At 42.6% G+C, this 16,212-nt stretch overlaps 1 protein-coding gene across 32 annotated transcripts in view; it reads left to right on the top strand.

Annotated features, from left to right (window-relative positions):
- The window catches only part of RBFOX2 (RNA binding fox-1 homolog 2), a 285,934-nt gene that overhangs the window by 190,717 nt on the left and 79,005 nt on the right, over positions 1-16,212 (top strand). The window contains exon 1 of one of the 32 annotated variants that reach the window (XM_053226734.1): positions 41-509. The exons of 30 other annotated variants lie outside the window; for them this stretch is intronic. In XM_053226734.1, the coding sequence (XP_053082709.1) occupies positions 480-509 (30 nt within the window). In that variant the 5' untranslated portion in view covers positions 41-479. Of the gene's footprint in view, positions 1-40; positions 510-940; positions 2,158-16,212 lie in introns of those variants that run through there. One more of the 32 variants, XM_053226729.1, reaches the window with a different exon arrangement.

The following is a 16,212-nucleotide window of genomic DNA, read 5'->3' as shown; positions in this document are numbered from 1 at the left end:
GACAGAGCATGAGCAAGGGAGGGGCAGAGAGAGGGGGAGACACAGAACCTGCAGCAGGCTCTATGCTCTGAGCTGTCAGCACAGAGCCCGACACGGGGCTCGAACCCACAAATTGCAAGATCGTGACCTGAGCCGAAGTTGGTCGCCTAACCAACTGAGCCACCCAGGCGCCCCGAACATACCTGTCTTCTAACCTGGGTCTTAACCCAGATCCCTCAAAGGTTACTAACCATGAAATTTTCATTTTTTTTAAACTTATTTTTTAGGAATATTGTTTCAGAGATGACAATTGGACTGACAAATGACATACCAAAAATCCACAAAAGTAAATACCACTTCGCTTGAGATGTTGCGATTGTATCAAAAAAATTTGTTGGAAAAAACAAAATCCGGGATTATAAGAGTCTTTTCAGTTAGTAGCAGCAGGAAAACATGATCTTGTTTTTCTATCGAAAATAGAGGTAAAACACAACCAAAAGATGAATTCAGCTCTTGGAAGATATTCTGAGGTAGTAATACTTAGTATAAGTCAAATATCATAGAAATACTCTTAGATCACCTTCCTTTGGCAGATTCTTTTCATCAGCCTCTTGAATTCTTTCCAAGGGCTATCAGTTTCAGAACGTTAGAATGATATTTCTTATTTAATTAAAGCTCAGGAAATAAGGATGGCTAGACTTGCTATAAACAAGAGGAAATGAATGCAGTTTTTAAACTTGTAACTTGGAATCCTATAACTGATGGTATTGGATTCATTCACAATTACAGGCTAAAGTTCTGCAGTCAGAATTTGATAGTTCACGTATAAAGGAATATTTAAGTAGACAATATGGAAATGGAAATCAATGATTATTTTTTGAAATTACAATACTTTCACATCCACAAATAATAGAACTGTATTCTTTCATCTAATATTGATTATGAGATTCCTTATAAAAAGTTCTGAAGAGACAAACTGACACGGAAGTGAAGGAGTTGAGACTTTGAAACATAGAAATCCACAAACTTTTTCCACTAATGGCTTGATAGTAAATATTTTTGGTTTTGCGGGCCATGCTGTCTCTGTCCCAACTAGCCAGCCCTGCTGTTGAAACGTGAAAGAAGTCATAGACGATACATAAACGAAGGAGTGTGGCAGTGTTCCAGTAAAACTTCATTTATGGACACTGAAATTTGAATTTCATATAATTTCCATGTGTCACAAAATATTCTGCTTTTCACTTTTTTTTTTTTCCAGCTGTTTAAGAATGTAAGAACCACGCTTGGCATTTAGGCTGTGCAAAGACTGGTGGGGGAAGCCACAGTTTGCCAACCCCCGACTGAGAAGGATGGAGGTCCTCCCTACCTGCTAATAGAGGGAATGTTTTCCCCCAGAAAGAGGACAGGGACGAAAGGGACAGGGACACAGCTCCCGGCAGTTCTGACATGTTTTCATCTCTGTTAGCGTGAAACCCTTGACTTGCTCTCTCACTTTCCCCCAGAAAATAGGAAGATTTCTTCCCCCTTTCTTCCTTTATCCCTCCATTCTATCCCCAAATCTAAGGCATATCCCCATGTATGCTGTGTTTTATACCTTCCTGCTTTTCATACAGTTTTTCATATACTATTACATTGAGCCAGAATACCTTTTTCACGAACGTGATTGATTTCTTGCCTTAAAGGTTCAGCTTAGACTTCACCTCCTTCAGAAAGCCTGCCCCCCTCTCAGGGTTGTCCCTTTATTGTGACTGGCATCGTGTATGCGATGCTCTCTTAGCCCATGCTATAGTAGTACTGTCTCTGTGAGTATATTTATCTGTTTTTTCCCATCAGACTAGCTTCTTTCAGGAATGCGACCGTATCGCCTGTGTTCATTGTCACATCTGGTTCGATTCAGTATCTAGTAAATACTTCGCGATTGAATTAATTAATTTTAACCTGTTACTTCATAGGCAGGGTTCTCTTTGGAAATGAAAACAGGAGAGTTAAATTGGGTAATCACATATATCCTCATGCTTATTACTTAAATCAGTTAATATTTAAATATAAATGTCATTTTAGAAACGGATGCTTTATTTGGCTAGAAGAAAGGAGGATTTTGGAGTAAACAGCTATTTGGGGAAATCTCTTGTAGATGTTTCAGTGGAAGGCAACATGTATCCAGAAGATAGCAAGCAGGTAAGTGCCATAGGAGCTCTGGTCTCCTGGGAAGTCAGGAAAGGGGGAAGAAGATCTTTAACCCACCCAGTGTGGGAAGGGCAAAGAGAAAGGGAAAGGTGGTGGTGACATTTTAGGGTTTGGCAACTAGAGTGCTGCCACCTCCCTCTCTTCTTTTCCTTCTACTCGAGATGGCCAAGAGTTAGATTCTTAGCATACTGCTTTTGAAAAGCTGTCCAATACAGATACGTATTAGATTATGACCATTCTGTGTCATTTTCTTTTTTTCTTTCTTTCTTTCTTTTTTTTTTTTTTCCCATTCCATGTCATTTTCAAGGCTCCCTGTTCATTGTTTTATGGTCTTTTTTCCTCTCCGTGTATTTCCTTTCGGTTAGTTTCTTTGGTGGTATTATCAAGTGTGCTGATCTTTTCTTCTGGAGCGTCTAATCTGCCATTAATCGAATCCAGTGTGTAGTTGTTGCCTTTGTCCATTAAATCTCAGACAATTCAGTTTTCACCTGTGGCATTTGATGTGGATCATATATATATCTTTATCTTTCATGTCTCTTAACATGCTCGGTGTTTCTTTTACATGCAGTTTTTCTTGAACACGTGGAATACAAACGTTTTAATATCCTCGTCCACTAATGCTGACACCTGTGTTAGTTCTGGATCAGTTACCATTGATTTTTCTCATTATGGATTGTATTTTTCTGCTTGTTCACATTGCCTGGTAATGTTTGGTTAGATGCCAGGCACTGAATTTTTTACCTTGTTGGAGGCTTAGCTATAATACGTATCTATTTCAATAAATACTCTTGAGCTTTGTCTACACCACCGCTGAGTTTCTGCAAAATGGTTTGCTCCTTTCAGGCCTTGTTTTTTTAAGTTGTGTTAGAAAGGGCCAGAGCTGTGTTTAGTCTCTGGTTAGTTTTACCTCACTGTCGAGGTTCTTAGTACTCTAACTCATGTTTCCGAAATAACCAGGTTTTGCACACTCATCATGGGGAAGCAGGCTCTGTTGATGGCACTGTGTGATCTGGCATTACTCCCTCCACCTCCTCCAGGTGGACATTTCCCCAGCCTAAGGTAGCTCCTCACAGAACGTGCAGTGATCGTGACTTAGCTGAATATTTGAGGGCAGCCCCGTGCGCATCTTCGGAGTTCTCTCTCTGCAGCTTTCTTTTTTTCTCTGGCGCTCTTCCCTGTGAACTCCAGCCGTCTTGGCTTCCCTGCACTTCCAGCTCACGGTCTTCAGCTCATGGGGACTACCTGGCTCTCGCTTCTCTCTGTGCCACAGCCTGGAAACTTTCTCCAGGCAGTAAGCTGGGCGGTTATAAAGGTCACCTTGGTTTTTCCTGTCTGAGGGATCAGTGTCCTTCTTTGCCTCCTGTACAGTGTCTCGAGTGCTGTACGTCATGTATTTTGTTCTGGGGTTTTTTGGAGCAGCAAGAGAAGTCTGTCTGGTTCTTGTCACTTCACCTTGATTGGAAGCCGAAGGAAACCACTTATTTTTAATTGGAAGCTAAGTGGTATCTCATTTAACATATTCCTAAGTTATGAATGAAAACTCAATTGAACAGTAATTTCCGGGAGTATTGGAGAATGCATAGTATGTATAAATAATCAAAATACGAGGTGGAGCATGGTAGATTACATGAATATGATGTCAGTAAACTACCATTAGAAGTTCAGATGAGGAAAGAGTTTGGAAAGTTTGGCAGCAGCAGAAAGGGTGAGACGAATGGCTCTGGTGGACGCACATGTGCGTGTGTGTGCATTATGCAAGACATTGTCTCAGTTTAGAACCAAATTCTAGAGTACTGAATGAGACGCAGTGGTAGAATAATTTCAGAGAGAGTCTAGGACTCTCTAATTAAAGGTAAAAATAGTTATTTTTTTTTTAATTTTTTAAAAACGTTTATTTATTTTGAGAGAGAGAGAGAGAGAGAGAGAGCCGGGGAAAGGCAGAGAGAGAGAGGGAGAGAGAGAATCCCAAGGCGGCTCCGCACTATCAGCGCAGGGCTCAGGCTCACAAACGTGAAGATCATGACCTGAGCCAAAATCAAGAGTCAGATGCTTAACCGACTGAGCCACCCAGGTGCCCCTAAAAATAGTTCTTTAACAAAAATACATGGACAGGATCACAGGAAAAATAGTGTTTCTGTTTTGTTTTGTTTTTTTTAATGTTTATTTTAGAATGCCCCAGTAGTTAGACTTTTAACCATTGCTCTTTCATTGGTTTTCAGGTTCTCTAGGAATTTCAGTGGGGAGAGGGTGCTGTGGAACGAAACACGTTGTTGCACGTATCAAAGAATGTGGGTGGCACTGCTTGGAGTTTTCCTAACGTTGGATGAAATGGTTGTCTGTCATCTGCTAGTGTAGCAACTTGAGCAAAAGTTCACCCAAGTGTCTGCTTTCATATGCTGTCCTCTCTTGAGGAGCCAGGAGGCATTTTTGAGAAACTGGGGACGTATGTGTTTTGTTTGGGTTAATCTCACTTTGCCTATGCTTTTATATAAAGTGAGAAGAATGTGGTTGTCCCCCCACCCCCCAACATTTATGCTGATGTGACTATTTATGTGAAAAGGAGTATGAAGATCTTTAAAGTTACAGCTCAGCTGTTAGGTCTCACGTTGTGAACTATATTCTCTTTCCCTTTTGTCTTCTTCCTTCACAGATAGTGGTTGTTAGCTGTGTGTGTGTGTGTGTAAGTCAAACAAAGAATTTTGTATTCACGATCTCAGTTCATTCTTATGGATGCCCCATTTAGGTAGCTATCCCCTCTCTTATTTTGCAAATAAAAATACTGAGGCATTGAGAGATTTAATGATTTCTCCAAAGTCACACGGTTGTACATGGCAGAGCCCGGGTTAGAACCCATGTTTATCTTCCAAATTTTATGCTGTTTATACCCCTTTTTTGATGATAGCCATTACCTGAAGCATAATATGAAGAATATAGGCCTTAATGTTTTTTTAACTTCTTCTTCTTCTTCTTCTTTTTTTTAAGATTTTATTTTTTTAAGTAACCTTTACACCCAGCGTGGAGTTTGAACTCACGACCTTGAGATCAAGTCATATGCTACACCAACTGAGCCAGCCAGGCGCCCCTCACCTTTTCTTTATGTATCTTTATAACTCACCTTTAGCCAAAACCTTCAGAAATGTCTGCTCATTTTCTTGGAGTCTTGGGTTCCTTTGGGAAAGTACAGAATTGATCAATTTGACAATTCTGTACACAGCATTAGCTTCCTGAAATTTTATCGCAGCACAGAGGTTTTACAGTTTGATGGTTTAGTAATCATATGGGAGCATTTGTACAGGATAAGAGAGAAATGAAAGTGTTGCCTTATTACAGTAGCTCTTAGCCACTTTGGGCGGGAGAGCAGATAAACTACTTAATGGCACTCTGTTGACTGTCTCTGTTGCAGAGAGAATACTTTGTTCCACATGGTAATGAGCCTAATGTTTCTTCCTTTTTAGTGCATTCTGTCCCTTGGGTAAGGCTTCTTTATCATAGAATCATTGATTCTTACAACTCAACTTTAGTTTACAAATCTGGATGTGGATGCAGAGAGGAGGTGAATTGTCCAAGGTCATTTGGCGCAGTAATGGCAGAACTGGAGCTAGAACTCAGTTTTCCATAGTCGCTGTCTGGTGTTCTTTCTGCTGTCAGAACATCCTCCTGGGGAGTTCAGACCTTTAACAACAGATGTTTAGTCTGTAAAGGCGAAAATATCAAGTTCTTTTGCTCCTCATTCCTAAAAGGGAAAAATCTTAAAATGAGTAAAAAGCTCAACTTGTGTATCTTGGGAATTCTTTGCTGGAAAATTATTCTTTTTAAATTATTTTTATTTGTTTATCTTAGCACAAGCCGGGAAGAGGGACAAAGGGAACCCAACGCAGGGCCTGGGGTCATGACCTGAGCTGAAATCGAGAGTTGGATGCTCAACCGACTGAGCCCCTGAGTCATCCCTGGAAAAATAATTCTTGAATGAAGCTCGATAGTCCAGTTGATGGGATAATGGTAACAATGCAGTTATAGGTGAGGAAGATTGTAAGTAGGAAGAAGAAATAAACATGCCCTTTGATTGTTTCTGTTTAAAGATGCTTGAAGATTTTTCTTTGTCTTTGTTTGTTGAGCAGTTGGTTTGACATGGAAAGATAAAAAGTGCAGAGTGAGGGGTGCCTGGGTGGTTCAGTCGGTTAAGTGTCCAGCTTCGGGTCAGGTTATGGGGTCACGGTTTGTGAGTTCGAGCTCCTCATGGGGCTCTGCGCTAACAGTGCAAAACCTGCCTGGGGTTCTCTCCCCCACCCCTCTCTGCACCCCCCAACTTGTGCACATGTGCTCTTTCTTAAAATGAAATTAAAAACAAACAAAAAACCGAAAAAAAGTGTAGAGTGAAATCTGAGAGTGTTTCATCGCTAAGCACTATTGAAGTTTAGACCGCCTTTGGGTTCTCTTAGGAACAGATTTTGGATCTCCAATCTGGGTTTTCTGCATACCTTCTTCCTTAAGTTGATTATCCTCTCTTACTCTGGGACAGGTTTTCCTGTTTTATCATAACACCTTATTTGCGATCACTTTTTGGATGAACTTTTCCAACACAGGACTCTAATTCCTTCTCTAGGTTTCTTTGTCTCGCTGTGGTCCAGGATTAAACATGGCAGTCGCTAGTTTATATTTCATTGCCCTTCTATTCTGACCGAAGGGTCAGAGTCTATGGCAGGCCTTATTGATCCACGTGGTAGAGAGGTGTAGGTACCGGGAAATGTTTTTCTCCCTTTAGACCGCCATCTGATCTTGGTCCCTATTGTGTTTGTGAAGGAGGCGGGAGGTGAAGAATTAGGTGTTCTAATTGGCAAGTACTTGATTTTTGTTTTGTTTTCTGAGAGTGATTAGACTCATGAAGGTCTTTTATATTTGTCACGATTCAGACATGGTGCTGAGTGAGCTTGCAGGTGACATGTGGACTGTGACTTATGGTGCACACATACATGTATACACAGTGGAATACTACTCAGCCATAACAAGAAGGAAACCTTGCCATTCGTGATCACATGATTGGACTTTGAAGGTACTGCGCTAAATGAAATAAGTCAGAGAAAAAAACAGTAGTTCTGATACTTCCTGAGTTGCTTTGCTTCCTGTACTCCAAATGCATATAGTTTACTAAAGCGTCAGGACAAGGATGTTGCAAGAACTGTAGTAAACACTTCTCATTTTCCTTTAAGCTTCTCCAGTTTGCTTTCAGTGAATCTCGGTGTTCTTAAAGGGTTAAAGAAACGACGACATTCACTACCCCATGTTCTTTAGGAAGGCTAAAAAGGAACCTGATGTTAACTAAAATTTAAATTAAAAAAGAAAAGGAACTTGAATTCTAGAGCTTGCTTATGGTTGAAATCTTTTGCAGAAAAAAAATCATGACTTCTGGGTCAAGTTCTGGGACATTCCTGCAGCCCCCATCTCTTGTAAGAGCCCACTGACATAACAGTGTAGAAGTGTAAATGTAAACCAGTAACAGACAGCAAAGGGTGAAGAGCGATACTACTAATGAACAAGAGAGTTAAACAAATTTCTGGAGAAATTAAAGCAAACGGGAACCAACTGATGGATAAATGGAGCAGAAGCTAAAGCCTAACAATGAGTATAGGAGCGGCTAGGGGTGTGTAGGCCAGTCTCTCCAGCAGGAACCCCAGAGAGGCTCTAGACTCCGCGAGAGTGAAGAAGGAATAGGAAATGGCAATTCTGGGTGTATTCTGTACGGATCACTTCAACCGTGTGGCGTTTCCGCAGCCTTTCCGCTGCCTTCCCAGTGGAGGTAGCCAGCACTTGTGGCGGCTCCTTTCTCCGGCACCAGAACAAGGAAAACCAGAAACACCAGAGGGTTTGACTCTGAAGCACTTGATCGGGAATGTTTGGGGGAAGTGAATGTAATTCTTTCTGTATTAGGTATTGGCACCCCTTCCTTGAGTCCCATACTTGGGGAGGAGATCATTCCGCACTTTCCTAGCAGCTTGCAATAAAACAAAGCCTACTGGTTGACATGCTCTTTTTTTTTTTTTTTTTTAAATCTCATACTGAGTTCCCAGTTAGAATTTTAATTCCAGGGAGAGAACTGGTCAGAAAACAGATTATACAATAGCAGAGAAAACCCACACCAGCTAACCAAGTCCTTATACCTGGATCATTGGTGCGTGAAGACCATTAGCCATATTAGAGGGTCCTTCAGCATGACAGAGACCACAAAAAAAAAAACAAAAAGAAAAGCTGACCCTCTGGGGAAACAGACAACCCAAGAAATAGAGGAACATTTAACACAACATTCCAACTAATGGAGTCAGATTCAGGAAGTTAATACATTCATAAACCCATTATTGGGTAAGGGACGCGCCTGGGTGGCTTAGTCGGTTAAGTGACTGACTTTGGCTTACGTCGTGATCTCACAGTTTGTGGGTTCGAGCCCCGCATCAGGCTCGGTGCTGACGGCAGAGCCTGGAGCCTGCTTCGGATTGTGTCTCCCTCCCTCTGCCCCTCCCCCACTCACTCTGTCTCTCTCTCTCTCTCTCTCTGTCAAAAATAAATAAACATTAAAAAAAAACCCCACATTACTGGTATAATGAAAAGGGAGCAATGTGAGAATGCAAAAGAGGGATGGAGATCAAGAATGTGACTGTCAAAAGAAAACATGCCACAGACAAATAGAACATAAAATCGAAGATAACCTCCCGAAATGTAGAGTTCTAAGACGCAAAGATGGAAGATACAAGGGGTAAGACAGAAGGCTTCCTTAGTGTTCTTTAGAAAGTGAAGACGGAGACAAAACCTTACCTGCTAAATTACATACGAAACAGCCAAGATCCAGAAACAACCTAAGTGTCTCCCAACGGGTGAGTGGATAAAGAAGGTGTGAGATACACACACATACCTGGATACACAGTGGGATGCTACTCAGCCATAAAAAGAAGGAAACCCTGCCCTTTGTGACCACAAGGATGGACTTCGAGGGTATTGCGCTAAATGAAATAAGCCAGAGGAGAAAACAGCATATGATTTCACTTACATGTGGAATCAAAAAATGGGTGCTTGGGTGGCTCAGCCGGTTGAGCATCCGACTCTTGATTTTGGCTCAGGTCATGATCCCAGGGTCGTGGGATGGAGCCCTGTGTCAGGGTGTGGAGCCTGCTTAAGACTCTCTCTCTCCCTCTCCCCCTCTCCCCTTCTCCCCTGCCCCCCCCTCTCTAAAATTTAAAAAGATCAATTTCTAAAGAAAACAAAAGACTGAATGAACATAGATCCAGAGAACAGATTGGTGGTGGTTATCAGAGGGGAAGGGGGTCAATTGTATAGTACCAGGTGATAATCAGACTTATTAGGATTATGGTCACTTTGTAGTGTATACAAATATGATTTATTATGTTGTACACCTAAAAGGAATATAGCATACCAATTTTACCTCAATTAAAAAACCAAAAGCAGAAAAAACTTTACCAACTGATACTGTTGGGAGTACAGTCCTAGGAAAGCAGGGATGAGGAAAGGGGAGTGAAACAAGGAAGGTGGGCTGGCCATAGCCTTGTTATAGGTGTTGTTGATTACAGATCTTCGACTTACCATGGGGTTATGCCCTGATAAACCCATCGCAGGTTGAAAGTGTGGTAAGTCAAAATGTATTTAAATGCATTTAATGCTACCAAACATCCTAGCTTAGCCCAGCTTACCTTAAACATAACTCACAACACTTAAGTAGCCTACAGTTAGCAAAACCATCTACCAAAGCCTGTTTTATAACAAAGTGCTGAGTGTCTCACGTAATTCATCGAATATGGTACTGAGAAACAGAACGGCAGTCTGGGTGCAGAATGATCGTCAGTGTCCAGGTTGTTGTCCCTCGTGATCACATGGCTGACTGGGAGCTCTGGCCGCCTCTGCCCAGCATCAGGAGAGAAGACCGTCCTGTATATCAATCTAGCCGGGGGAAAGACCCAAATTCATAATTCTAAGTATGGTTTCTACTGAATACGTATCTCTTTAACACCATCATAAAGTTGACCATCGTTAAGTTGGGGATCGTCTGTATTTGATTTCCGTAGAAGTTTTCAGAAGGGTTCTGTAGAACTGTTGTTCCTCTTGCTGGTCCATCCAAAGGGAGTGTGGAGAGGCATTTTATCTGCTGGTTTCCACTCATCTGTTTCTCCCCCTTTGGTCAGAGTTTGCCATGTGAACAGTTAGCTCACACAGGCCTTGGCCTTCATTGGCCTCAACGGGGAGGCCAGGTCCTACATCCTGTGTGCCCAGGTCTAGAGTGATGTGTCATCTAAGCCTGGAGAAGTAGGAATTGGTACTCCAGTGGCAGCCTCTGGCCTCGGACCCGCTGCCTTTCAAGAAACTGTTAAAAGATGGTCATTCCCAAGAGGGTTGGCAAAGGGAGGGATTAGGGGACTGCTCCTTTTTATTATGAGCTCTTCTGTACCCATCTGATTTGCTATTGTATACATGCATTAATCTGAGAAAAGTGAAAATTAAATTTAAAAAGGGAAGATAAATTGCCAAAAACACCCTCAAAATAACTATGAAAGATCTTTTAGGATGCATTTGGGGAAAAAAAATGAACTTCAGATATTGAAAGGTAAAATCTAATTAGTAGTTTATATCAGGAGAATCTTCTTTTAAGAAAATTGTACTTATAGACTCAAACCTTTCTCCTTTCCCACCCATTCCTACCTCACTGCCCGCTTGCATACAGCCCCATGGGACTGAGGTCTAGGAGCTCCTCCCCCTCCCCCAGGGCCACTGCCAGACCCGGACTCTCCTTGGATTACCCCAGCACACGGTCCCTGACCTGCTTCCCTCTAGCTCTGCTGTAGCTCTTTTTTTTTTTTAATTTTTTTTTCAACGTTTTTATTTATTTTTGGGACAGAGAGAGACAGAGCATGAACGGGGAAGGGGCAGAGAGAGAGGGAGACACAGAATCGGAAACAGGCTCCAGGCTCCGAGCCATCAGCCCAGAGCCTGACGTGGGGCTCGAACTCACAGACCGCGAGATCGTGACCTGGCTGAAGTCGGACGCTCAACCGACTGTGCCACCCAGGCGCCCCTCTGCTGTAGCTCTTGTAAGCCCTGCAGGGTTTGTGGTGTTCCCTTCCTCGTGTCCCCTGTGTTTCCCCATGCCGGGTGGGTTTGGGTCTCTTCCTGTCCTAATTTTGGTTGTATCTCTTAAAAATTAACAAAAACCTGTAGTTATTTATACACTCTACTAGGCTGGACATATTCCTTTTTTTTTCCCCCCCTTTTAACAAGCACTTATTGAATGTTTTTAAGGCAGTCACCGGAGATGCAACAATTGATTAGACCTGGACAGTTACCTGCCCTCAAAGAGTCCATGTTCTACAGAGGTGATAGATATGTAAACAAATAATTTAAAAAAAAATTTTTTTAATGTTTGTTTACTTTTGAGAGAAAGAGAGAGAGAGCACAAGCTGGAGAGGGCAGAGAGAAAGGGAGACACAGAACCCAAAGCAGGCTCCAGGCTCTGAGCTGTCCGCACAGAGCCTGAGGCGGGGCTGGAACCCACGGACCGTGAGATCATGACCTGAGCTGAAGTCAGACACTTAACCAACTGAGCCACCCAGGCGCCCCTAAACAAATAATTTTAATAGAAGTGCTGTAGTAGAGTTACGTATTAGGTTCAGTGGGAATACGCGGAGGGAGTGATTTTTTTTTTTCCTATTTGGAGGAGGCAAGAGAAGCCTCCGAGAACAGTGGATGACCGGACTAAATATTAAAGAATGTGTATAAGCTAGGCAGATGGGTAGGAAGGAGAGCGGCTTTCTAAGCAGAAGGACTGGCAGGTGCAGAGAAACTGGAGGTGAGATAGCACAAGGTGTTTTCCAAGACGTAATACACGTAAGAGCGCCACCTGGGCCCAGCTGAGCCGCTGTCATCTCTCAGGTGGGTTATTACTATAGCCTCCTAACTGGCCTGCCTGCTTCTGCCTTGCCCAGTGGTCCATGTGAAACCTAAACCTAACCATGTCAGTTGGCTCGGAACCCTCGCCGGAGAGGAAGGGCCCAGATCCCTGCAGTGGCCTTAAGCTTGGTAAGATTTCTACCCAACACCTCTCTTTCCCCGCTGCCACCTTTCTCCATCTCCTGCCACTCTGTTCTTGCTTATTCTGGTTCAGTCGCACGAGGCCGCCTCGCTCCTAGTTCCTAGAGTCAGCTGAGTACGTTTTCACATCTGAGGCTTTGCGCTTGTGTTCCCTTTGTCTGCGGTGGTCTTCCCCCAGACAGACACACGGCTCGCTCTCTGAAATTCTTCAGGTGTCTGCTCGGTCGTAACCTGCCCTGACTCCCCGGTGTCAAATAGCGGTCCTCTGTCCCTCCAGCCCAGTACTCCTGAACCCCCTTCCTTGCTTTATTTTCCTCCATGGCTCCCCATCTGTTTCTTGTGTGGCTTGCCTGTTTCTTACTTGTCTTTCCTTACTAGAATGTAAACTTCCTAAGGGTAGGAACATCTTCGTAGTCGCTGTTTCCCCAGCATCTAGAACCAAGTGTCTAGCCCCTCATAGGTACTCAGTAAATACTCGGCAGCAAGAATCAAAACTGGATGGGCGAAGGATTTTGGACTTGAGAGTGTAGGCATCGAGGAGCCTAGAATTTTCAGAAGAGAATTAGTTAACGATTTCTTCCTGGGAGCTGCTTAAAAATTGATTGCCTGGGTGGCTCATTCGGTTAAGTGTTGACTCTTGATTGCCGCTCAGGTCATGATCTCGTGGCTCGTAGGTTTGAGCCCCGCATCAGACTCTGTGCTGTCAGTGTGGAGCTTGCTTGGGATTCTTTCTCTGTCCCTCTCCTGCTCTCTCTCTCTAAAAATAAATAAACTTCTAAAAAATGGATTAGGCTGAGGTTGTTTGCAGATGGGAGAATGACTGGAAGAGAGATTCTTAGAATAGCCTGCATGGGAGGTGATGAGAGCGGAAGCGCCTGTTCACCGTTTGCCGTGCACAGAGCGCAGATACTCGCACAGCCTTTCAGTGAGCGTGTGTGTTGAATACAGGACTGTAATCGCTTGTCTTCTGTGGGAAGTATTTAAGAACAATTCTTGATATCGTGGTGAGCTTTTTGTAGACTCCTAAAACTAGAAAGAGAAAAGGTTCTTATGTGTTTTACAGACTTAGTGCTTCAGAAGCATATAATCAACTGTCCGGTCGATTCGATTAGCAAACGTTTTCTAAACATCAACTGCTGTGTGCTCATCATTTAATGAGGAAGCTATGGATGAAGCAGCATGTGATTCAGCCCATGGTCTACGTAGGGGCTTTACTTGTGAAGTAAATAGAGGAAATACAAGCCATCATGTAGTTGTGGTTGCAGACAGAAGGCAGTTTTGTTGGGGGAAGGGTATAGGGAAAAATTTTGTCTCTTACTGTATGTTACGTGATTTACTCATTTGAAGAAGTCAACTATAATAGAACATCCAATGCTATATATATAAAGAATAATTCAATATTTTCTGATTCAGGAGGCAGTACAAAATCGTCTTAATATTTTATTCTGAGCCTGAGTTAACGGCTTTTTTTCAAGGATATTGCAGTTTAACGTATAGAAGATATGAACTTAATAGCCCATGAAGACAAAATAAAGAGTAAGTTGATTTAAATTGTATTGAAAATTTGGTTAAGAAAAAGAATAATCACCCATGAGTTGTATAAATCAATTATATTGACCAGAATAGACAACCAGCCATATTGGCTGTGGGGACCTTCCGTTTCCAAGGAAGCAGGTAGCTGGACCAGAGTATTTCTTATTGTCTCCTGTGGGTGGAAGACATGATTCATGGAGTTTGAGGTTCTAAATACTGCTTACAGAAGATATGGAAGAAAGAGCTTTTAGGAGGTTGGAGACATTAAGACTATTATAGGGTTTGTCGTTTTTAACCTAATAGACTATTGGTTTGAATGACTCTATTCTGAAATATTTATTTTTCTCTTTAAATATTCATAGCTTTGAGATGGCAGAACTCAGCCTCAGGGGAGAGGTCAGCCTGCCTTTTTTCTGAGTAATTTGAAAGCTGTGTGTATGTGTATGTGTATGTGTATGTGTGCGCCCACGCGCGCGCGCGCGCGTGTGTGTGTGTGTGTTGAAGGCAAGTGATTTGGATACAAAGCCTATACCTGTCCTTAGACTTGCATATGCTAGATCCTCTAAATTATTTTTATTGTAAACATGAATGTACAATATATTGTATTTCCTGTTTTATTTTTATTTATTCTTTGCAAGGGCTCAGGATTGCACTTGGTCCCCTCCTGCACTCCATCTGCCCTTTGGTTGAAACTACTGTAAAAGAAGGCACCATTGTTAGGCTTCCATTTCAGTAGGTTTGCATTTAAAAAAAAACAAAAAACAAAAAACTAGTTTTTATTCTCTTATCTGTAGGTTCCATATAAGAAGATCCCTCTACTTTGAGGTAATTTACATTTAGGGCCACTACTACCTTCCTCTCAGCACTTCCTCCCTCCCTAATCTCTGCCCTTCTTCTAGAAGTGTAGCCGCTAAGGGCATTTTCTAGCAGCACCTACTGTCACCGTAATTCTCATGCCAGCAAAGCCTCTCAGCGTTTCCCAAACCACGTGTACCTGGAGTACCAGGGCCCTGATACAACACACTGAATCATAATCTGTGGGGGGAAGGATCTTGATCTCAAGAAAAAAATGTTCCCAGGGTGATCATTATGCACAATTAAATGTGGGAATCTTCACTCTCAAGGAGCCAGGTCAAAGATGAGTCTGTGGGTGTGCGTGGCACAGTAGAGAGGAGGGGGTCCATACTGCGTGAGTTAGTGATCTTACTGAGACTTTAGCAGGAATAGATGTGTCCCTAGACTGTTTTCTTGGAATCAGATAATACTTTCCCTTAAATTTAATATTTTAGTCGGTGATGGGCCTTTTACTACTATAATCATTATGACACAGTCATTAAATCTGTTCTTGTGAATTTCCTCTGGATCCCAGCCATCTGCTCAGTCACGGACAACCAAATGAAGAATGAACCGTTTGAACCGATCCTGAACCCACAAACTAGAGGCTGCAGGGAGTCTCCCTGTGTAGGCTTTTCCTTCCAGTTCTAGATCTACCTGCAGATTGTCTGACATGTCATGGCTCTGGGTATGATTTATATTCACTGTCAAAGAGAAAACACATGACTTTTATCTAACCTATTTTGCTATCAGAAGTATTTTCGGGACTGTTAGATACTAATATTTTCAGCTCCAGGTGTTCAGAGGGTGAAACACTGCTGACAGGAGAAGTGGAAACACTTCTGTTTCACAGCCCTCCCTCCAGGTTATGGTAGTTTGAAGAACAAAAGGAGGCAGGAATAGTATAATAACCTCACTGTTTTTAGATTGGCAGAGGGGGACGTTTGTGTTCAATACCGAGTTATTTCAAATGCCAAAGGACAGAGATTTGGGGCGGCCCAGTTTTAAGTGTGGGGGTAAATGAAGACCCTAGAATGAACTTCACTGAATGTCTGGTAAATGTGTGTTGTTTTGTCTTTGTGCGTATCCATTCATTTTCTTTCTCGAGGCCTTCTTTGCCTATCGTTCTTCTACAGAGGTTTATAAATTACTTTAGTTGATTCTTGATCTTAAATCCAGCGTTCTGTTTTTTATCTTTCTGTGAGAGGGTCACAGACATCAGGCAGGCACCCCGGCTTTTGGGACAGGGTCTGAGAAGAATGGCCAGCCTTTTCTTAGGCTCTATCAGCTGAGTGCTTTTTATAAACCCTTTTTTATAGAGGCAGGTAGGGTTTGAGATCTGAGCCTATCCAGGCAAATTCCAGGAGGTACGAATTATCTAATTTGTGAAATGCGTGAAGGCAGGGGCGCCTGGGTGGCTCAGTCGGTTAAGCGTCTGACTTTGCCTGAGGTCATGATCTCATAGTTCATGGGTTCGAGCCCCGCGTCAGGCTCTGTGCTGACGGCTCAGAGCCTAGAGCCTGCTTCGGATTCTGTGTCTCCCTCTCTCTGCCCCTCTCCTGCTCATGCTCTATTCTGTCTCTCAAAAATAAACGT

Source organism: Acinonyx jubatus, chromosome B4, assembly GCF_027475565.1.
Source record: "Acinonyx jubatus isolate Ajub_Pintada_27869175 chromosome B4, VMU_Ajub_asm_v1.0, whole genome shotgun sequence".
NCBI classification, from domain to species: domain Eukaryota; kingdom Metazoa; phylum Chordata; class Mammalia; order Carnivora; family Felidae; genus Acinonyx; species Acinonyx jubatus.
The sequence above is the reverse complement of the archived record's forward strand: the minus strand, read 5'-3'. Positions and strand labels throughout refer to the sequence as shown.